This window comes from Miscanthus floridulus, chromosome 6 (genome assembly GCF_019320115.1).
Source record: "Miscanthus floridulus cultivar M001 chromosome 6, ASM1932011v1, whole genome shotgun sequence".
NCBI lineage: Eukaryota > Viridiplantae > Streptophyta > Magnoliopsida > Poales > Poaceae > Miscanthus > Miscanthus floridulus.
Window position 1 is genome coordinate 104,527,434 of NC_089585.1, and position 21,375 is coordinate 104,548,808.

Genomic DNA, 21,375 nt, shown 5'->3' on the forward strand with positions numbered 1-21,375 from the left:
ATGTGGAACACATGAAAGAAGTACATCCAACATTACTTAGGTATATATCTGAAAAGGGCCAATATACAAGCAAAGGTGTGTTGCCCAAGTTTAAATTGGAGCTCACTCTTGTAGATTTGATCTTGACACCTACATCACCACTTAACATGCCATGTTTGAGCTCAAACCCATTGCTTAACTGGTGGCAAACACCTGGGATGTTACAAGCACAAACTCTCACTTAACCAAGACAAGTCTAATGAGAAAGGTGGATACACACTTGCTACTCTCTATGCACTAGTGAGGTCCTTAATCTTGGATTATCAACTCTCAATCACCACATTAGGCTCTTACTCTCTCTTGAACTCCAAAGGTGTTTCACAGCTGAACAATTGGGCAAGAGACCTTCCATGAACGAGTGGGATAAGTATTTATACCTGCTCATTCAAAACATAACGGTTGAAGGCCAACTCAGCAAGTGTCGGGGCGACCGGATACGCCGGTCAGGGTGACAGGACGCTCTGGTCAGTAGTACACGTCATTGTGTTAGAGAGAGACGTTAGCTCTAACCAGACTCTGACCTACATCCTATTATCACCCACCGAACGCGTCCGGTCAGCAAAATGCCCCTATGGATGCTCTTTGATGTTGATCGGACGCAGACACCCTAGCGTCTGGTCATGTACTGTTTAGCGTCCGATCAGCACATGACTATAGCTGCTGATCAAATGAACTGACCGGACTCTTCAAGCTGCGTCCGGTCACAACCAAACCAGCGTCCGGTCAGTACATGACTGTAGCTGCTGATCAAATGAACTGACCAGACTCTTCAAGCTATGTTCGATCACAACTAAACCAGTGTCCAGTCAGTCATTTGACCATGTATTCACTACCAATTCGAAATCCTTCGAGGATGAAGTTGACTTCTATCGATCTTAGGGCTATTCCTGAGCTATCTAGTGCTAAGTTTGACACGTGTGCACCACACCTAATCCACTAGACTCACCGAGGTCAAGCTACTAGTCCATAACCCTCTTAATAGTACGGCCAAAGGAAAAACAAAGTCTAAAACTACTCTAAGTGTCTCTCTAACGTCAAGTGACACTTAGAACTAGTTCGTACTTAACCTTATCGTCCATTCTTTGAAAACCGAAACGATTTTCATCTACAGGGGCATGACAACCATGATTGCTCAATCAATTTCCATTACCATGACCTAATTCAAATTGCTTCTGCAAAACACACGTTAGTTATAGTAATCTCGTATCGTCATTAATCACCGAAACGCAACTAGGAATGTGGATGCTTTCATAAAGATCGGGCCACACGGCATGGCAGGGGAGATGGGCGTCATTTTGGGCGTCCCACAGCCGTTCACCGTCCGCAGCAGCAGGCTCACGCAGGCCGTGTGCATCAGCCACAGCCATCTTCGGCAGATACTCCGTTCCAACACTGCAGATGCCAACACCGTATACGCCAATTTTGCTCAGCACCTCAAATCTCTCAAGGAACAAGTTTCAGCGGATGCGCCGTTTTTCGACGAAATCATTTCCAAAACAGGCCTGGTAATTACCGTGGGGAACTTGCGCTGTGAACTCTGAAACTTTTTTTTTTTTGATGAAGTGAACTCTGAAACTTGGTGTAACTTGTCTTGTTTGCCCAGGATGAGCTGATCGGCGCCATTTTTCAGATGCAGCTTCAGAACAGTGACGGCGGCGCCAGGATGGTTCCAAGCCAGGATCAGAATGCCAGCTTTGGCACCGAGCAACACGAAGAGACCGCTCCCTCTCCCTGCATGTTGCCGCGTCGACAGCACGGACTACGAGTGGTCATTCATGATCGCTTCCCCGGCCATGGCAGCGAGAAGCATCGGAGCCGTGCTGCGGGGAAGCTCGTCTTCCTTCCGGATTCGCTGCAAGAGCTGATGGAAGTCGCCGAGCGAAGTTCGGGAAGGCGGCGAGGCGGGTGCTCACCGTCGACGGCGCCGAGGTCGATGACGTGTTGGTAGGACTGGCCACTTGCATCTCGCAAGTAGTACAAGCACGCGCAAAGCGTTTCTCTTCTCCCTATTCTCGAATTTTTTTTAAAAAAAAGAGAAAGGGTGACAATAAAGTTGACAAAGGGTGAAACCAAAGTTGGATGATGCAATTTCGCAAGACCTCGTGATGTAAATTGAGATGAAACATCCATCCTCAATGCATAGTTTCTAAGACTGCCACCTCATGTAAATTGAGATGAAACATCCATCCTCAATGCATAGTTTCATTCTATTATTTCATAGACATTAAATTTTATGACTTATATGAAGTTGGTAATCGTGGCAAGAGTTTGATGTCGATAAAAACCCACTTGTCTCCTCTTAGATACGTTGTCATGTCATCAAAAACACATATGTAACAGCTTATTAAATACAAATGAAATTCACGTAAAACTTCCACTAAAACTGGCCTGAAAAACTATCCCCAAAAATCATATGGTAGCAGATAAATTTCATAAAAAAGCATCCTAGATTTATAACCCTACATCTCAAAATAAATGCACAATACTTATGATGCCAAATAAATTTTAAGAGATTAATCATGCCATAAAGACACAAATGTTAATATTATTTTTTATAAATTTAGTCAAACTTAAAATTGCATGACTCCTTGAAATACAAAAATGTGCACTTGTTTTAGGACTGAGGGGGCAGTTCCTAATCACGGTGAGAGTAAAAGGTTTTCAGGAAAAGAATATGCAACCGTTGGGCAGGTGCACTACATGTCTGCATGCCACATCAAAGTGTGGAGTTTTTGTGAGCACCGCTGGAACACCGAAAGGCCCCGGGAGTCTCAGTTCCAAAAAAAGAAGTAAAATGCAGCAGTTATAACCAAGTACAGTAAGCACTACGAGCTATCAAATGACATTACTATCTTGAAATCACACGTCAGTAAGCAAATAGCCATATACAGTAATCAAAAGAGCAGTAATATTTTGCTTAGCATTGCTGAGAAAAAAAGAAACACATATGAGAATTATACAACAATCTGCGCTGGTTGTTGCAGATATATTCCCTGCTAATTCCTTTCTCTAGGGATTTGGGTACTCACAATCCTAATATCAGCACCTACAGAGTTAATCATAACCACCTGTCTAACATGTGGATTCATCTATCGACATGAAAAGCCCAATTTTGTTCCTGAAAAAAAAAAAAAGTAAACAAGTCATCACCCATGTTCCAACTTGCAACATGAAATTTACAAGACAACAAAATAGGCGCACATTCCAGGGAACTAATTACTTGGACAACCACAAGTTGAAAAATATTCGAGGTCCTAACAAAAAGAATGTGGATGTGGATTTTGATGACAATATTTTCTAGCATCTATACCACATAAAAGACCAAAGAGAAGTTATTGGACTGTGATTTCAAACCACAAGCTATCCATGAACCATTTGGTGAAAATCCAGAGGTTACATCACCCATCATCTCGTAAATGCAAACATAATCGAACCCAGGAAAAGCCAAACGGCAGCAGCCAACTCAACTAGTTGTGTGTCAACCACGTAGAACAGATATTTTGTCTTTCAAATAAGGAAAAAGTAAGATGCAACTACCATATAAAGTCATGGCTCACAGGTGTTTGTCAACCTGAACTCTAAAGCTTGATACAGAACAGAATGTTTGGGGGACGCCCATGAAGATGCATTCAAGAGGATGTGTCAGCCATGCCCTCACAAAGTAACCAAATTTTAAACAATACAGGAAACTTGTGTCATAGTTTTGAACCAAACAGGCCAAGAGTACAAAGGACTCATGAACACAACCCATTTCTTAAATTTTAACAAGTTTAAGGTAGCAAAATATATCAACCGAAAGCTGAATTACTAAGCAAAACTTTGTTTCAGCATAATTGACAGCCCAGTCACTGCACAAAATAGAGAATGAGGCTCCTCTGCACTCAGAAACATTTCTGATAATCAACATAAGTTCAAGCAGACATTTCCAATCTTCTGCATTATATCACGGTAGCTTATGACTACCTTGAAACTGATCCCTTTGTTCCAAATTATAGGTCATTTTATCTTTGTCCTAAGTCAAACTTCTCCAATTTTGACCAAGTTTTTAGAAAAATATTTCTAACATCTACAGGTTCAAATAAATGCACTATCAAGACATATTTCAGGGAGAATTTGATGAAACTGCATTGGTGTCTAGATGTTGATGCATTTTTCTATAAACGTGATCAAGTTTAGATAGTTTAGGAGCAAGCTAAAGTGACTTATAAATTGGAACAGAGGGAGTAGCATTCATCCCTCTTTCCACCACAAATACTGAAAACGGTCATCGATAAAAAAAAAACGCAACCCTTAATATGTCATGCCAAATGAAACACACAGATATGACAGCTTGGATAGTACTTCTTTCATATGCGAGTATGCGACACATGATGACATTTCAACTTGTAATCTTTTGAGAAGGTAAGTAAATTATACATGAACTTGATTTCACCAAAGAAATCACATATTCCGGTAGACTTGAGAACTTTCAGATTCAAGTGTAACAAGCTTGTAATACAGTACCCACGGTTGTTCTAGCACATAACTGAACCATATTGAACCTATCAATCAAAAGCATCAACAAAAGTTCAAGTGGCACAACAATATCTTTGAGGCCAGAATTTGAATACTTCAGTAAAAAAATACTTGATCAGGAATACTTCAGTAATAGCAATATTGATCTAATTTAGCATATGTTGCCATAACTCCGCCTATGGTGGGGCGCCTTTGGTGTCCCAGCATAGCAGGTCCCAAGCCCTGGTAAAGGAGGAGGGTTGTGTTAGACGTGGCGAGCCAATGTAAAAACTTAGCCACTTAAATGGAGATGAAACCCGAAAGAAAATCGTTGGGGCGTAACCCTCTTAGCGACGCGCCATATCGGAACCCGGGTATGGTGTTAAATGGGCAAGGGCCGGGTCGTCACACCCGTGACGCGCCGTGTCATGATCTGGGCATGGTGTCAAGTAACCAAGGATCGGGTCGTCGCTTCCTTAGTGGCGCGCTACATCGGCGTTCGGGTGTAGTGAAAAATGAGCAAGGGTCTTCGCATCAGAGTCGACGGGTGCGAAGGGTAAGGAAGCTAGTCGAACCAACTAAGATCCGTTTAGGTAGTTGGAATGTAGGGTCACTTACAGGTAAGTTAAGAGAATTAGTTGATACCGCGACTAGGAGGCGTGTAAATATATTATGCGTTCAAGAGACTAAATGGAAGGGTCAGAAGGCGAAGGAGGTGGACAATACAGGTTTCAAGCTTTGGTACACAGGGACAGTCGCGAATAGAAATGGAGTAGGAGTTTTGATTGATAAGAGCCCCAAAAATGGTGTGGTGGGAGTGAGAAGGCAAGGAGATAGGATTATCTTAGTCAAGCTTGTCGTTGGTGATATGGTCTTGAACGTAATTAGTGCGTATGCCCCCCAAGTAGGCCTCGACGAGAGTGCTAAGAGACAGTTCTGGGAAGACTTAGATGGCCTGGTTAGAGCTATACCTAGTAGTGAAAAGCTTTTTATAGGAGGAGATCTTAATGGGCATGTAGGTACTACAAGCGCAAGTTTCGAGGCAGTTCATGGAGGTTTTGGGTATGGTAGTAGGAATCAGGAGGGGGAGGAAGTTCTGGACTTCGCGGTAGCTTTTGACCTGATGATAGCCAACACTTTCTTTAGAAAGAGAGAATCTCATCTAGTGACCTTTAGTAGCGGACAACACTGTAGCCAGATTGACTTTGTCCTCGCAAGAAGAAAGGACAAACGAGCATTCTTGGATTGCAAGGTGATACCAGGGGAGTGTGTTGTTTCTCAACATAAGCTTTTGGTGGCAGATTTTCGTTTTCAGGTGCGTGCCCGTAGGGATAAACAAGCTAAGATTGAAAGAACAAAGTGGTGGAAACTGAAAGGGGAGACGTCAGAGGTATTTAGGGAAAGGGTTATCAAAGAGGGCTCTTGGAAGGAAGAAGACGACATAAACAATATGTGGAACAAGATGGCAACCAACATTCGGAAGGTAGCCTCAGAGGTGTGTGGAGTAACCAAAGGAAGGGGACGCGAGGCTAAAGATACTTGGTGGTGGAACGAGGAAGTCCAAAGGGCTATTAAGGAGAAGAAAAAATGCTATAGACGCTTGTACCATGACAGGAGTGTGGACAATATAGAGAAGTATAAGGTGGCAAAGAAGACTGCAAAACGAGCTGTAAGTGTGGCAAAGGGTAGAGCGTACGAGAATCTTTACCAACATTTGAGTACGAAGGAAGGAGAGAAGGACATTTATAGGATGGCTAGGATTCGTGAGAGAAAGACATGGGACTTCAACCAAGTTAAGTGCATTAAGGATGAAAGGGAGCATCTCTTGGTAAAGGAGGATGAGATCCGACATCGATGGCAAGAGTATTTTAACAAATTGTTCAATGGTGAGAATATGGACACAACTTTTCAGTTGGATGACTCTTTTGATGACACCAATAGGCGCTTGTGCGGAGAATCCAAGAATCTGAGGTCAGAGATGCGTTGAAAAGGATGAAAGGAGGTAAGACGATGGACCGGATGGTATCCCAATCGAGGTGTGGAGATGCCTCGGGGACATAGCTGTAGTATGGTTAACCAAGCTGTTCAACCATATTTTTTGATCGAACAAGATGCCTGATGAGTGGAGGAAAAGTATATTGGTACCGATCTGCAAGAATAAAGGGGATATTCAAAGTTGTACAAATTACCGGTGAATTAAGTTGATGAGCCATACTATGAAGCTATGGGAGAGAGTTATCGAGCATCGTTTGAGAGCAATAACGCGGGTCTCTATGAACCAATTTGGTTTCATGCCCGGAAAGTCAACCATGGAAGCCATTTTCTTAATAAGACAAGTTATGGAGCGGTATAGGGAGAAGAAGAAGGACCTACACATGATTTTTATTGACTTGGAGAAGGCTTATGATAAAATACTAAGGAATGTTATGTGGTGGGCTTTGGACAAACATAAAGTCCCAACGAAGTACGTCGGCCTCATTAAGGACATGTACAGCAATGTTGTGACTAGAGTTCGAACAAGTGATGGAGACACGGATGACTTCCCGATTAGGATAGGACTACATCAAGGGTCAGCTTTGAGCCCTTATTTGTTTGCTTTAGTGATGGATGAGGTCACAAGGGACATACAAGGGGACATCCCTTGATGTATGCTTTTCGCGGACGATGTAGTGCTAGTTGATGAAAGCCGGACAGGAGTGAATCAGAAACTGAAGTTATGGCGGGAGACTTTGGAGTCCAAAGGTTTTAGACTTAGTAGAACTAAAACTGAGTATATGAGATGTGACTTCGGCACTACTACTCGGGAGGAGGAAGATGTTAGTTTAGAAGGTCAAGTAGTGCCTAGGAAGGATACCTTTCGATATTTAGGATCAATGCTACAGAGGGACGGGGATATTGATGAAGATGTTAGCCATAGAATCAAAGCAGGGTGGATGAAGTGACGGCAAGCGTCTGGTGTCCTATGTGACAAAAGGGTACCACAGAAGCTAAAAGGCAAGTTTTATAGGACGACGATTAGACCTGCTATGTTGTATGGTGCAGAATGTTGGCCTACGAAAAGACGACATATTCAACAGCTAAGTGTCGCGGAAATGCGTATGTTGCGTTGGATTTACGGTCATACAAGAAGGGATCGAGTTCGGAACGATGATATACGTGAGAGATTAGGGGTAGCGTCAATTGAAGAAAAGCTTGTCCAACACCGGTTGAGATGGTTTGGACATGTGAAACGGAGACCTCCAGATGCACCGGTGCGTAGTGGAATCCTAAGTCAGGATAGTAACGTGAAGAGAGGCAGAGGAAGACCGAAGTTGACTTAGGTAGAGGCAATAAAAGGAGACTTGAAAGGATGGAATATACCCAAAGACTTAGCCTTAGATAGGAGTGATTCACGTGCCTGAACCTTGATTGCTTCTGTTGGGTTTCAACTCTAGCCTACCCCAACTTGTTTGGGACTTAAAGGCTTTGTTGTTGTTGTTGTTGTTGTTGTAGCATATGTTGCCATCAAGTGGCACAAGATTTCAATCTCATAAAAAGCTAATCACAGATTTAAGAGACTAAATGACAATCATTTGAAATTTGAAGAATTCTGCGCTCTACTAATTTCCTTGGCAATTCTAACAATGGAAACGTAAAGAGAACCAGTCACTTCCGTATCGGGAATGGATATCGCTACTTGCCTGATTTGTTTGGTTCAGCCGATAGGGAGGGGTATATCTGGCCGGAACCTATAACGCTCAATCGTGGGCGGGAATGATCTTAAATAGTGTGGGATCCGATACCACCGTAAGCTGATTACAACTAGTTACAACCAAACGTGAAATAACGGCATCGGGGGACGTTGCGAACTATTTACAGCGCAAAAAGGAGTAATCAAACACCACCAAAATACAATGTCAAAAAATGAGAGTCCCAACATTACTCTAAATGGCGAGTTACAACCAAACGTGAAATAACGGCATCGGGGGACGTTGCAGACATGGGATGATGGGAGTACCTATATAAGGGCCGAAATCCTTCTCGAATTGCCCTTCCAGACAAAAAAAGGATGATGTAGCTTTAGTTTAGTCGAATTAACATTCCAGACACATAAAAGGATGATTCAGTTTTAGTTTACACAGGCATCAAAATGTAATGATACAAAATGACCTGGCACTTTGCTTTAGCAAAATATTGCATTTAGCATAAGCTGCTGAGATAAGTGAACCAACCTCATTTTGAAAGCCTCTAGGTTGTATGCTAAGGAGAAGCATCCACGGCACCATTGTTTTGCTCATCACCACCATCCTCCAACCTCTTACCATCGCCAACATCCCCATCTTCCTCCGCATCACTCTCATCCTCATCCTCATTACTGAGACGAGCAATCTCTGCTTGCGCCTTCTCCAAAATCTCCCTCCACTTTGCATCTAGGTCCCTTTGCAAATCCCTCCTCATTTGCTCCACCTCCACCATGTGCTGCCTCTTGCTACTCTCCATCCTCACAAAAACCTCCTCAAACTTCTGAATTGACTCTGTGAGAGCCACGAACCCATTTCGATCCACTTGAACAGCACTATTTTTCTGCGGTTCCTGTTCACCCAATTCCGCACCTGACCCTGAAACCCTGGGACCTACGACGTCCCCGCCACCACCAAGAAGACGCTCAGGAGCTTTCATCCCCCACTGAAAGCGCCGCGATGGCTGCCTGTCACGGCGGCGCTTTGCAGCCAGAGGCAGCAACTGGAGAGGCAGCGGAGGCGGAGGCAGGGCCGCCGGGGCCGGGAGCGGCAGCGGCAGCGGGGACGGGCACAGAATTGACACCATCTTGTCGTAGTAGACCCATTTGGAGGGGGAGGGCCCGGAGCGGCGCGAGGCAAGACGCGCTCTCTCCCTCTCCTTCTTGAACTTCTTCCTAAGCGTGTCCACTCGGTTGCGGCACTGCGAATCGGAGAAATACCCCGCGGGACGGTCCGCGGCGGCACACACGCGGCGGGCGACCTCGAGCCACTCGTCGGCGCGGATGATGCTGCGCCCCGCGCGGACGAAGCTGTCACCCCAGGCGTCGAGGAGGGCGAAGGTGGAGCGCTCCGTCCACTCGGGCCCGGAGCGCTTCGGCTTGTCGGAGAGCGGATCCTCAGGGAGCTCGTAGGGCGCGAGCCGCGGGGCGAACTCGAACCCGAGAGCGTACCGGTCGGTGCGGCGGCGCTTGGTGCGCGGGGAGGAAGGCGACGGGGAGGCGCCTGATGAGGAAGCAGAGGATGGGGAGGGGGAGGTCGACGGCCAAGGGGACGCGGCGGCGGCCGCGTCGTCGCTCATGGGCGCGGCTAGGGTTTCAGGTTCGTGGTTGGTGGAGTTGTTCGGCGAGGTGGGCTGGCCGGGACCGGTAGGAATCCGGCGAGTTTGGGGCAGGTCGCCCGTTCCTCCGTGGTGCTCACCGCGACACTGTAGCCCAGTGTACTGAGACTGCATACGGGGAATTAGATAGATGTATACGTAACAAAAATACTATACAACACACCGTACGTTTTAGCAAAAAAAAAAAAAAACACATGAAATTTTTTTATCTCTTTCCCTCTCTCTTTCTCACCGGTGACCACCGGCGTCGGAAACGGCGACCAGCGAGCTCGCCCCGGCGACGGCGGATCTGTGATTTATCCTTCCATAAAAAAATTATGATCTGTGATCAGTGGAGGCTGGAGGCTGAAAAAGGGTGGAAGCTGTTGGATCTTAATTCTATGGTGCAAAAAAATTCATGTATTGAAACTACATAAAACACATGGTTGTGCAGTAGACAGACTCATTAATTAAAGGTTTGTCCTTCCTTTTTAAAGTACAACGGTTATAGAAGGGGCCGACCGGGGAAAGACAGGCAGGCCAAGCGGTAGAGATGGTGGCCGGGCGGTTTAGGAGCCCTGATGGTGGTAGCGGCGGCCAGGCTAGGTCGGGGCGGGGGAGGCGCGCCGGAGTTGGAGAAGGTTGCGGCGGGCGAGCTCGCCGGAGCTGGAGAAGATGGCGGCGTTGGGGGAGGGGAAGAGGGAGTCCATCGCGGGCGCTAGGGTTCGTCGGAGATCTGACAAACCCTAGCACCCACAGCGGGGCCGTGGTCGGCGATAGGGGCGAGGATGAGCAGGAACGGCAGCGGTCGGCCGAAGGAGGAAGAAAAACAGTGCCCAGAAAAAATCAGGTTGGGGTGGGGCAAAACACACGGTTCTCAAATAGACATACTCCTGTTTTTTTCAAATTGGGATTCCGCAACAAAATATCTTTGCCCGTAGCAGTTAAGGAAAAAAAAAAGACGGGAACAGCCGGACCGGATTGTGCCATTCTTTTAAATTTTTTTCTCCACACCTTAGCCTGCAGACAGTTAGGTAGGTGTTGAACCTAAGGACGAGAGTTCAATAGCGTCCATCCATTTTCTTTACTGGAGGTGTCTGAGACTGTTCCACCTCACGTTTTCAGCTCAGATTTATGTTTTTTAGCCAAATAAATTCAGCTTCACGCACTCTGCCCAAAAAAAAAAGTAGAGATATGATAGCACCTAAAGAGGTGCTTCACAAACTCCATGTTTTTTGTGAGGCTTTACAGTGAAGTTCATGAAGCAGTCCTAAACATACCCTAAAAGTAGAAAGTAAATATTGTTCCTTGCGCCTACCAATAGCTGTGTTCCACTCTGTTAGTAAATCTAGCTTGCATTATTGTTCCAATGTAATGTTCATGTTTCCTACCGCGCCTTTTTTTTCTTGCAAATTCATTCTGTATTTGCTGACAGAAGAGGCATTGCATCATTAGAGTACTTTGTCGACAACTCAGGTTGATGGCTATTTCTTAGATTAAGCTTACGTCCTATGCTCTATACTCTTATGAGACCTATGGTCTACGCAGAATAGCAAGTCTGCGCAGAATATAGTTTCAAGGATGGACCCAAAAAGTGTAAGAGCAACTCCAGCAGAGATGCTATTCCTAGCTTTGAATCTATTTTAGAATTTTTTGGGCATAAAATAGACTCCAACGGATATTGTATCTTGCATTCCAAAATAACAAATCGGCTATCCCGTGAAATCCGGCTGCCAAAGATAGCCAGCGAACGCCGCTCACCAAACGGAACCTCCCGCGCCGATTTCTGACTACCCGCGTCTGCTAGCTTCTTGCGCGCGTTTTTCTTGCCGCCGGAGGTAATCCTTGGTTCCCGTGGCGCGCTTCTCTCCCTTGTGGGCCTGTCCTGCGTATCATCGATGGCATGGAGTTGGGACTCATCAGGATGGACTGGTGGAGGAAGAATCCGAGTTGCTTGGGCGACGACGAGATGGCAGTCGGAGAGATCTGTGCTGTTGAGGTCTTGAGGAAGACGAATCGGAGAGCAGGAAGAAGTGGTGTGCGGGCGCGGAAATAGAAGAAGCAGTAGCCGCGGCAAGACCTGTTACAGCTTTAAACTCTCCCGACGTTGGCGCCGTGCTCCGCAGGCGCCGTGCTCGTTGGCCTGACGGCCTCCATGGGGCTTCGTTTGGACACCTCACCTGCGGCTGCCGGTGGACCTGGACGCCGCCACAGCTCCTGTCTTCATGTCGTTGTCGTCGTCAGAAACTCCTGGAGCTCGATCAGACAACAAACTACCTCAACCAGTGGTAGAACAGGGTGAAGAACAAGGCGTGGCTTGCTGCCCGCTGAACGAAGGAGACAGAGAGCAAGAGAGGAAACGAAGAAGACCAGGGAGCAGCAGGCTGTAGTAGCTTGTTGCCTGCTCAGCCGGCTGCAGATCGCTATGGCCCTGTCTACACGGTGGCGCAGAACGACGCGAATCCTTGAAGCAGTGGATCGAAAAATGGCGACGTGGCAAGTTTCAAATATAGACAAGGTAATTTACCTGAACTGCTGCAGTACCTCTGCTTTTTTAGGAGGTTTCTATTTTAGAGAATAGCTAAATCATGAATTTAGCCATCCATTTTTTGCAACACTCTTGGAGTTGCTCTAAGATTTTTAAAGCTCGTATGTAGAAATTTTAATAAACATGCAAGGTTCATTATTGTTTGTGTTTCCTAATCTACCATATCTATCATACCTAAATAGGAGACCTCCGCTAGCAGATTTTTCTGCAATTTCGTAAAGCCACGTCATCACCCTGTTAAGTCTAACAATCTCCCTTCCGTTGCAACACTTACAAGTCACGTCCATGGAAACTCAGGCGGCGCCGCCGTTTCAAATCCAAGGTGCACGAATGGACGTCTGCCGACTGATGGGCTCCCTCCGCCTGCCCCAGTTCCTACACCCACGACCACGAGCTAGCATGCCTTTAAATTCTGTTCCAACATCGCCCTGGTCGTCTCCACCATTGCCGTCGTCATCCTCTACCTCGTCGGCAGCAGCGCCTACAAGAACGTGCAGGCTGCTGCCATCTTCGGACGCTCCAAGTAGTAGTAAGCTGCCGATGATGACCTTTTTTAACGCTTTTTGTTAGATAGATTACTCATTACTGGATGTGTGTCTTGGAGAAGCAATAGTGCGTGGTGGTGTGTTTCCAGACTTCGTTCATTGGTAGTGGTAGATGGGTAAGGTAGAGGAGATGATGTGTAAGATTGATTGATTAATTAATGGTGTTTTTTCCTATTCGCCGACGAGCACTGTATCTGATCTGAAGAATGCCCCGATTGATTCAGAATCATACGTTTTGCTTCCTGGCATTCAGGCATTGAGGGAAGTCAGATTTGCTCTACTACGTAGGTAGTGTTGCACCTGTTGCCAGTTCATCGGGAACTATTAGTTGGGTGAAGTCATAGGCCAACTCATTAGTTCTACATCCTACGCTGCCATTGTTGAAGTCTAAAGCCTAAAGGACAAGCCTCCGCTACTATGTTGTCGTCTCTCATTGAATCAGGCAATCTACTACTGCACTCAGAAAGGATGCGGACCCAACTAATCTGAAAGTCTGCACTCTTTAGTCTTTATAGAGTTCTCTGCCATCAGGTGAAGGTTTTTTTCAGACTTGATAACTGTGTATTATCTAATCCTTCAAAAGAAGTTGACAGCAGATTCTGAAAGATACGTTCTCCATGTGGACTGTAGTCCTACGCTATTTTCTGCTTCTTATTCTATCAGTTGATGCGGAGAAAAAGAAAATGACAAAAGTAAAGTATATTTACTTCCATGCTCTTTTTATTTTCTCATAATCTAATTTTGTAACTAAATCAGGATAAGTTTGTACAGTGGTTTGTAACTAAATCTGGATAGGTTTGTACAGTGGTTCCTTTGGACCAATAAAATGGTGTTACTTTTTATCATATTCATACTATAATCAATTGTCTATCTAAATTTATCTCTCAAATCTCACGGCACCACATTGTATTGTTGTTGTTGGCTGGTATTATCAGTTCTCCCTTCATAAGTTCTTCTCAAGTACATTGTAACAAATTCTCGCAGCAACGCACGGGGTATTATCTAGTGAACTTTAGTATTTAAGCCCACAAGTGAAGGTAAATAGTGTAACATCAATTAGTATTATATTGCTAGTTAATGTAGGTAGAGATAGAGGGTTCTCCTCCATATATATACTATGCGAAAGGCATACTAGAACTAGCGGGGATCCTCTAGGTTTGAAAATTCTTAAAGTTGTCAATTAGTGTTGTTCTTCTTCTTCTTATTCCATCCTAATGAATGGTACGATTTCCTAACCTTTCTATTATAATTTATTATTTATTTTATTTTATTCATTTCAGTACTACTTATTGCCGTGAATGCTAGCTTTGTTTTATAAGGAAGTGCATGTTTTTTTAAGTACTATTAGAATGGCGTCTTCATTACCTCTGTCATCATAATTTATATTTGGAATATATAATTTCTGCAAATGCCTAATATTCATTAAAAACCACCGGAAGAAATCACGTACGACTACTGAAGGCCGGCTTGTCGCGTTCAGCGGATCAGATAGCTACGACAGCGTAGTCGCCCGGCGGATCAGAATCAGATAGCTAACCGATGAGGAAGCAGCGTCGTCAGGGCTAGCACCAGCCACTTGTGTCACGCATAGTACCAGCTAGCGGCCGGCGCGAGCGTTGGTGCATTTGGGTGGCTGCTTTGTCTCAATGTCCGGCAGAGGCATGATATCGTTCCAACGCACGAACCGACATGGACGTGGACGTGGACGTGGGCGTGTTCTGGCATCCCAGAACACTTCCGGAGAACACCGCGAACACAAAGACTACAAGAGACATACATATCTACTACATGATCGACAGAGTATATACTGCAGTACTATATTACTACTCTGGCCGCTGAATCACACCTCCCTTGGGTCCACGAAAATAGAGCGAACAGGGGCTGACCTGGCCCAATCCCAAACAGGGGCTGACCTGGCCCAATCCCAACCGTCCGCATGCAGGCCGCCGCCGAGCCGCTTCATGCACCACAGGTCCTCGGTGCACAACAGGCGGCGCCAGTGCGGGATGCACCTGCCGAGGGGGTCCATGACCTCCACCTTCACTGCCACGGCTGCCGCCCTGCCGCGCGCCATGTTGACGATCGACGCGCACACCGCCTCCGCGGCCAGCGCGGCGTCGCTTCCGCTCCCGGCGAGGCCGTACACGAACCACCCCGCGAACGGGCGGAACAAGTCGGGCACGGACGGCACGCGCAGTCATTTGGCGACGCGGTCCAGCGCGCGGCTGGCGGCCGCGGCGCCGGGTTGCAGGCGCGACCCGACGTGCACCTCGAGCCGGAACACGCCGCCACAGTCCCACGCGCTCGCCATGGCCCACGACGCCGGCGGGGACGCCAGGAAGCGGTCGACGTCACCGCCCCACTCGTAGCCGTCGTCGTCGCCGATGATCGCCAGGAACGTGCCATGGGAGAGCGTGTTGTCGAGGACGTCGCCGAAGTCCGCGGGGAAGAACCCGACGTGCGCGAACCGGCTGCGGTACAGGCGCTCGGCGTCGCGGGCGCCAAGGCGAACGACAGTGGCGTGGCGCGGCACCTTGAGGCGGTGCGAGTGCACTGGATGCACGAGCATAGACAGCGTCCGGAACTTCGTGTAGCCACAGCGGCCGGTGAAGAGACGCAGTGACGCGTCGTTGGATTTGTCGGTGGCCATGTACGCGTACTCGGCGGCCATGAGCTCTCGAACCACTGCTCCAGCTGCCGCACCAGCTGCAACGTGATGCCCATCCGCCTGCATGCATCCACAGGCCGAGCATTTATTACCACTAGTTCAGTTTGTTGATCGACTTGATGACAACACAGCAGCATGCATGGAAAGTGTCGCTCGCGATCGTAGATAGGAGAGCAACTTTACCTGTGGGAGGCCGCGATGCGGAGGCCTAGAATGTAGCCGACTTTGGCGAAGGCGGGTGCTCCAGGGCGGCTCTTGGCGGAGGCGACGAACTTGACGGTTCCCCGGATGAGACCCGTGATCCGGCGGCCCGGCCCGGACGTCGTCGTCTCAGCTACCTGTTCATGCATGCATGTCCAGATCAAACTAGAGAGGCTAGAGCGCGTGCTTGAAAAAGCAATGCCCAGCACCAACAAATTGAAGATATGGATGCAAACAATCAGCGCGGCTCGCTCGTTAGAGCATCTCAAGAGTGCCCATCCCTTCCTCATCCATGTTTTCTCGGGAAAAAAGAGAAAAACAGAGTACCCTATATTCCTTCCACAACTTTTAGCACTTGGCAAACGGGCCGCCTCCGCGCGTAAAAATACGCGTATCGTAGTCGCACGCATTGGTCTTTCCCCGCGCACGGCACGCGCGATGGACGAAAGACGAACTACCGCAGGCCATGGCGGCGGGCAATCATCGGCAACACCTCGTCCCTCCGGTCTCTGCCTGTGCAACCCCATGACTGGGGACTGCGCATTCGTCCCCAACACCACAATCGAGAGCGACCAAGGAGAACAGAATTAAATACCACCTCTTCTCCTTCACGTCCAGTGGAGGGGCATAGGGGTTTGGCAGCCGCCTGCTGGGGCATGGGCGCATGGCCGCCGCTTGCTGGCGCATGGCCGAGCAGAGTAGATTTGCATTATCAAATTAAATTAGATTTGATCCTGTGTATATGTGTATTAAAGTAATGCTCTTGGCCGGCTGCTCTACTGCTTGCAAGCGACTGTTTGTATGGCACAGTTGGCTGGCGCAAGGTGAAGCTGAGACTGGCTGACGAGACGCCGGCGACAGAGACACCACGCCTGTTTGGCTGTTTACGATCTCGCGCGCTGGAAAAAAAAACTACCAGCAACAAAATCGTGTGTGGGACCAGAATTTTGATAATTTGTGACTGAATTATTAGAAACACTTGGAGATCATCTCATTTATTTCTCCCAGTATTTTTTATTAGGTAAAATACTACGTGTTTTTAGAAAGAAAAAATAGGTGTTGTCTACCGGACGGTCGGGTGTAACAGGGACACCTGAACCCCGAGTGATGATTCCCACCTGCACACTCGATTGGAAAAGAAACATAGAATCGAGTGTTTTTTACTCTCTATCACCCGATTGGTTGACCAATAGATCGAGATCAAACGAGCCAAAAAAAAATCAAAATAATATAAAAATATTAAACAAACAAAACAAAAATTATAGCCGGATTATTTCTATGGAACCTAAATTAGAAAATTTCAAAAGGGAGCCAAATAAAACATACATAAAATAAAAAAAGTCAAAAACATAATCAGATAACTGCTCAAATAATTTTGACCATTCCTAGTTACGAATAATCAATTTACGTCAATTAAATATAGAATTTACACCAATCAGAAATAGTAAAATATGGTTCAAAAAGATGTAATCTGGACTAAAGGTGTCGGGTTCATAAACTCGGAGTCTCCAATGGACCCGCTTCCCAACAAAACTCGGCCCAACAGACGGTGCAGCGACTGCACGCGCTTGGTCCGGCCCAAATACACAATGACATGCCAAGACCACGATCCGGTCCCCGACCGGCACCTCCAGCCAGGAGACCTGGTCGGAGCCCCGACCGGAAGGCCTGGCCGTGGTGGGACCGCAGTCCGACTCCGATCCTCTTTCTCCGACCGAGGATACGCCGGACCTCTGCTCGCTGCTATTTCCCGAACGACGCGGTCGGGGCCGACTCGAAACGACCGACCGGGGACGCCTGCTCGGTGTGGGCCTAGGGAGCAGATAAGGTAAGGCGCTCAAGTCAACCGCAATACCGAGTACCGTACCCTACCATGCCCTACGCACCTGCAGGACGGTGCCGTCGGGCCATGTCAGACGGACATTGTACAGCCTGCCAGACGCGTCAGAGCATAAACAGTATTGTGGGTGCCGTCGTTTGCCGTACCAGGCGAACACTGTACAGCCTGCCAGACACATCAGAGCATAAACAGTATTGTGGACGTCGTTGTTTACCGTACCAGGCGAACACTGTGCAGCCTGCCAGATACAACAAAGCATGAACAGTAAGGTGGCGATAGCGGCGTAAACAATATGCGCGGGCGACTATGGCCATCCCGTACCCGATGGCGGAGGCAACGAGACTAGGCAGCGTCCGTACACACACTCTCTCTAAAAAAACTAGCTATTATCTCTCTCAAAAAAAAACTAGATCCGATCAAAGTTAATAATATTAGCTTTCACTAAATTTATAGAAAATGGTATGAATATGTATGACTAGCTCATATGTATGACTCTAAGCATGTTATAATTATATATTTCATGAGTCATGAAGAAATATGATAATACTTATTTAATATGGTAAATTTGGTTAATTTGGATAATTTAACTAGCACTATTTTAGAATTATATTTTTTTGAAGGAGAAAATAGCTAATACTAGTATAGTAGTATGGCCTCTAGAAAATACTGTATACTCCCTCCGTCCCTAAATTTATTTAGAGATACTAATGTTACATACATTTAGTTTTTTTACAAATCGAGTCAAGATCCACGAAAACCAGCGGCCACAGTTATTGGGGGAGTGGATGAGTACTCTAGTGTCTTACCATGCAAACTGCAAAGCCCAACTGGCTATACTACAGACTACAGTCTTGGGCCCAGTTTGGATGACGAAAATTTTTGCAAAATGGCACTGTAGTATTTTCGTTGTTATTTGACAATCAGTGTCCAATCATAGTCTAATTAGGCTTAAAAGATTCGTCTCGTAGATTTTGTCTAAACTGTGTAATTAGTTTTATTTTTTATTTATATTTAATGCTTCATGCATACGTCTAAAGATTCGATGTGACAGAAAATCTTGAAAAATTTGTCAAAATGAAGTGAAACTAAACAGGCTCTTGCTGCTGGCCGGCTGGCTGGCTGCTGCCAAGAAAGGCGAACCGCTGAGCTCGTGACAGCATCTGAAACCCATGCTGACAAAGACTTTGAAATCTTGCAGCACACTGCACACGAGCTTTGATGTTGATGGTGCATCACAGTTCGCAAACAAATGCACTGCATCCCATCGCATGCTGACGCACCGCCGGGACCGCAGCGTCAGAGGATACAATAAATAAACTCGCTCCGGAGGAAAAAAGCTTTCGTCCACTTCGCTTAGTTTATAAGTCCTATTTTTTAACAAATAAATAGTATTTTTCTCTCGTAACAAATCAGTTAACCATACTTTCGACTTATCAGCGAACCGAGCTGGCCATTTGAAATGTGCATCGCCAGTCGCCACGCCACCCTCTGAGATTTCTGGCCTTCGGGGAGACAGATAAATTTTATTTTTGGGCAGAGGGTGAATCACCACTGGCTGTCCCCTGCAGGCGCCACAATCACTCGGTGCCCTGTAAAAAAGAGGCACGAACACCCATCATCGAAGCAAAGCGAAGCAGACGCAGCCCTCCGATCTGAAAAAAAAAAACAACTAGTAACAATTTGCAGCAAAACGGCAAAAGATGAGAGGACCAAGCCAGGAATTTCTCGTGGTTCGCGACGGTGCATGAGCCAGCGGGTTAATTAATTAATAATTAGCGTTAACCGTTCGTACCGCACGAGGGGGGTTTAACGCAGAGCAAGAGGTGGCTGCTGCTGCTGCTAAGCTCGGCTAACGATAGGATAACGACGGCTCGGGAGGTGATACCTGCCCCCCATGGCCTGTGACAAAAGCTCACTAGGGTTACTAATTCTAATCACCATGTTTGGCCGCTACCGTGTCAGTCTCAATGAACCTGCTGGTGAATTAATTTAGGGCAATGGCCGAAAGCACTGCATCCATCTCACCAGATCAGAGAGAGCGCCGACAGACAGGACTTTTGCTTCTTTTATAATCTACCTTTTTCAGTTTGTTTTTTCAGCTAGAACAGTGTTTTTCTCTTATAATAAATCAGTCGGAACATTGTTTTGACTTGTTTTTTCAGCGAAGCGAACGGACCTTTTTTGTATTGTACGACACAGTAGTATAGTTTCACTACTGGCTGCTATCCTATTCGCTTGCCTGATAAGCTATGACTGAAAATACTATTGGTTAATTTATTGTGAGAGAAAAATATTATTCGTTGGCTGAAAAATACGGCTTATAGGTCAAGCTAACTTAGCAAAGATTAAAGGATTTCAACAACTGGTCCGTGGGCCGGCATGTAATACGACGGTGGTGGCCCAGCGGACAGAGTATCATGTGCCGTCGCTTTTCAATGGGTGGAGAAAAGAAAAGGCAAAAGGCCCAAAGGCCCAAAGGCCAAAGGCCGAGCTAGCTGCTGCTAGCAGGTCCCTCCGTGGTCGTCCAGTACGATGGATGCTCCGGTCGATAGGAGCACGGCCATACACGCGTCGTACTACGGATGTCTCTTGGTGCACAAAACGACAAGAACCCACCGTTCATGTGCGATGCGTCTCCGTTTCAACGTTTTTACAGCAGCGGTCTAAGATGTACTCCTGCTAGGCTACTGGTACAATGGTTGTGGCTCTAGACTAGCAGTAGAGTACAGGAACTGCAGTGCAGCAGTAGAGTAAGAGTAGAGTTCTCAACCTTTTTTTTTTCTTTGGGCGCGTTGTTGGCAAAATTTTTTGGTTTTAGCTACCATAGCACTTTCGTTTGTATTTGACAATTAGTGTCTAATTATGGACTAATTAGGTTCGAAAGTTTCGTCTCATGATTTCTCACCCAACTATACAATTAGTTTTGTTTTTTTGTCTACATTTAATACTCCATGTGCCGTAAAATTCGATGTGATACTTTGGGGTGAATTTTTTTTTTGAATCTGGGCCTTTGTTGACAACCAAAATGCGGGTCCAACCGGCTCAAAATGCGAGGACATCAGGGCACTGTTTGATTTTCTTATATTCTGTATTTTTTAATTTATTTTTTAGTTTAAACAATATTTTTCTCCCACGATAAATTAGTTAGAATAATATTTTAATTTATTTTTTCAGCAAAACGAAGAGCGTACTAGTAAAAATTGCTTTCGGTCAAAACAGATCGGCGATCAGAGTACGAGTAGTAGTACGTAGTAAAAATTGCTGCAAGGCCAGTGACCGGTTCAACGAACTGAACGAAGAGAGAGCTAGTACGATGAGATAGTACTGTACTAGGTAAACAGGTGGCTCATGATACGACACGACTCCTCAAGCAAAGGCGTTACAATACGGCTAAAAGCTCATCAACACAATGCTGCATAAGCACATGATGACGACACGTTTCTGGCTGGACCATCTTACTGGAATTATTGGATTACCATTGAGGTGTCACTCGTCGTGACGCGTGATGATAATTGAGCTAAACCACCGAGTCATGAACACATAAAACATTTTCTCTCTCTCATTTTTGTTATATGTACCCGGTGAAAAACATTTCTCCTGCATCCGGATTTGCTGTACATTTAGATTAAAAGCCCTGCAAGAGTTGAGTAAAATGTTCATTCCTTGCACTTGAATTTTAATTGCAACGATTGTATCTAAAAGTTGCATCAAAAATAGTTTTTTT

The 21,375-nt window shown here is 46.2% G+C and overlaps 1 protein-coding gene and 1 pseudogene across 3 annotated transcripts; both read right to left on the reverse strand.

The window, feature by feature from the left end:
• Window positions 1–2,881: 2,881 nt before the first annotated feature.
• On the reverse strand, window positions 2,882–9,962 carry LOC136458884 (trihelix transcription factor ENAP2-like). Of its 3 annotated transcripts, none has more exons than XR_010760080.1 (3): window positions 8,745–9,962; window positions 8,531–8,563; window positions 2,882–3,157 (listed from the first exon to the last, which is right to left on the reverse strand). XR_010760080.1 is itself a non-coding variant. In XM_066458791.1 (2 exons), the coding sequence occupies exon 1, from the start codon at window positions 9,829–9,831 to the stop codon at window positions 8,773–8,775; it is 1,059 nt and encodes a 352-aa protein (XP_066314888.1). In that variant the 5' UTR covers window positions 9,832–9,962; the 3' UTR covers window positions 3,175–4,776; window positions 8,745–8,772. The 3 variants fall into 3 exon arrangements, 1 of the variants encoding a protein (XP_066314888.1); XR_010760081.1 differs by lacking the exon at window positions 2,882–3,157 and adding an exon at window positions 3,175–4,776; XM_066458791.1 differs by lacking the exons at window positions 2,882–3,157; window positions 8,531–8,563 and adding an exon at window positions 3,175–4,776.
• A 4,820-nt stretch (window positions 9,963–14,782) lies between these two features.
• LOC136458885 (probable N-acetyltransferase HLS1) lies at window positions 14,783–15,942 on the reverse strand (annotated as a pseudogene).
• Between the last annotated feature and the right edge of the window lie 5,433 nt (window positions 15,943–21,375).

Bases quoted from the DNA above. Each gene is read 5' to 3' on its own strand.
- LOC136458884 (XM_066458791.1), bottom strand. From the start codon at position 9,831: ATGAGCGACGACGCGGCCGCCGCCGCGTCCCCTTGGCCGTCGACCTCC.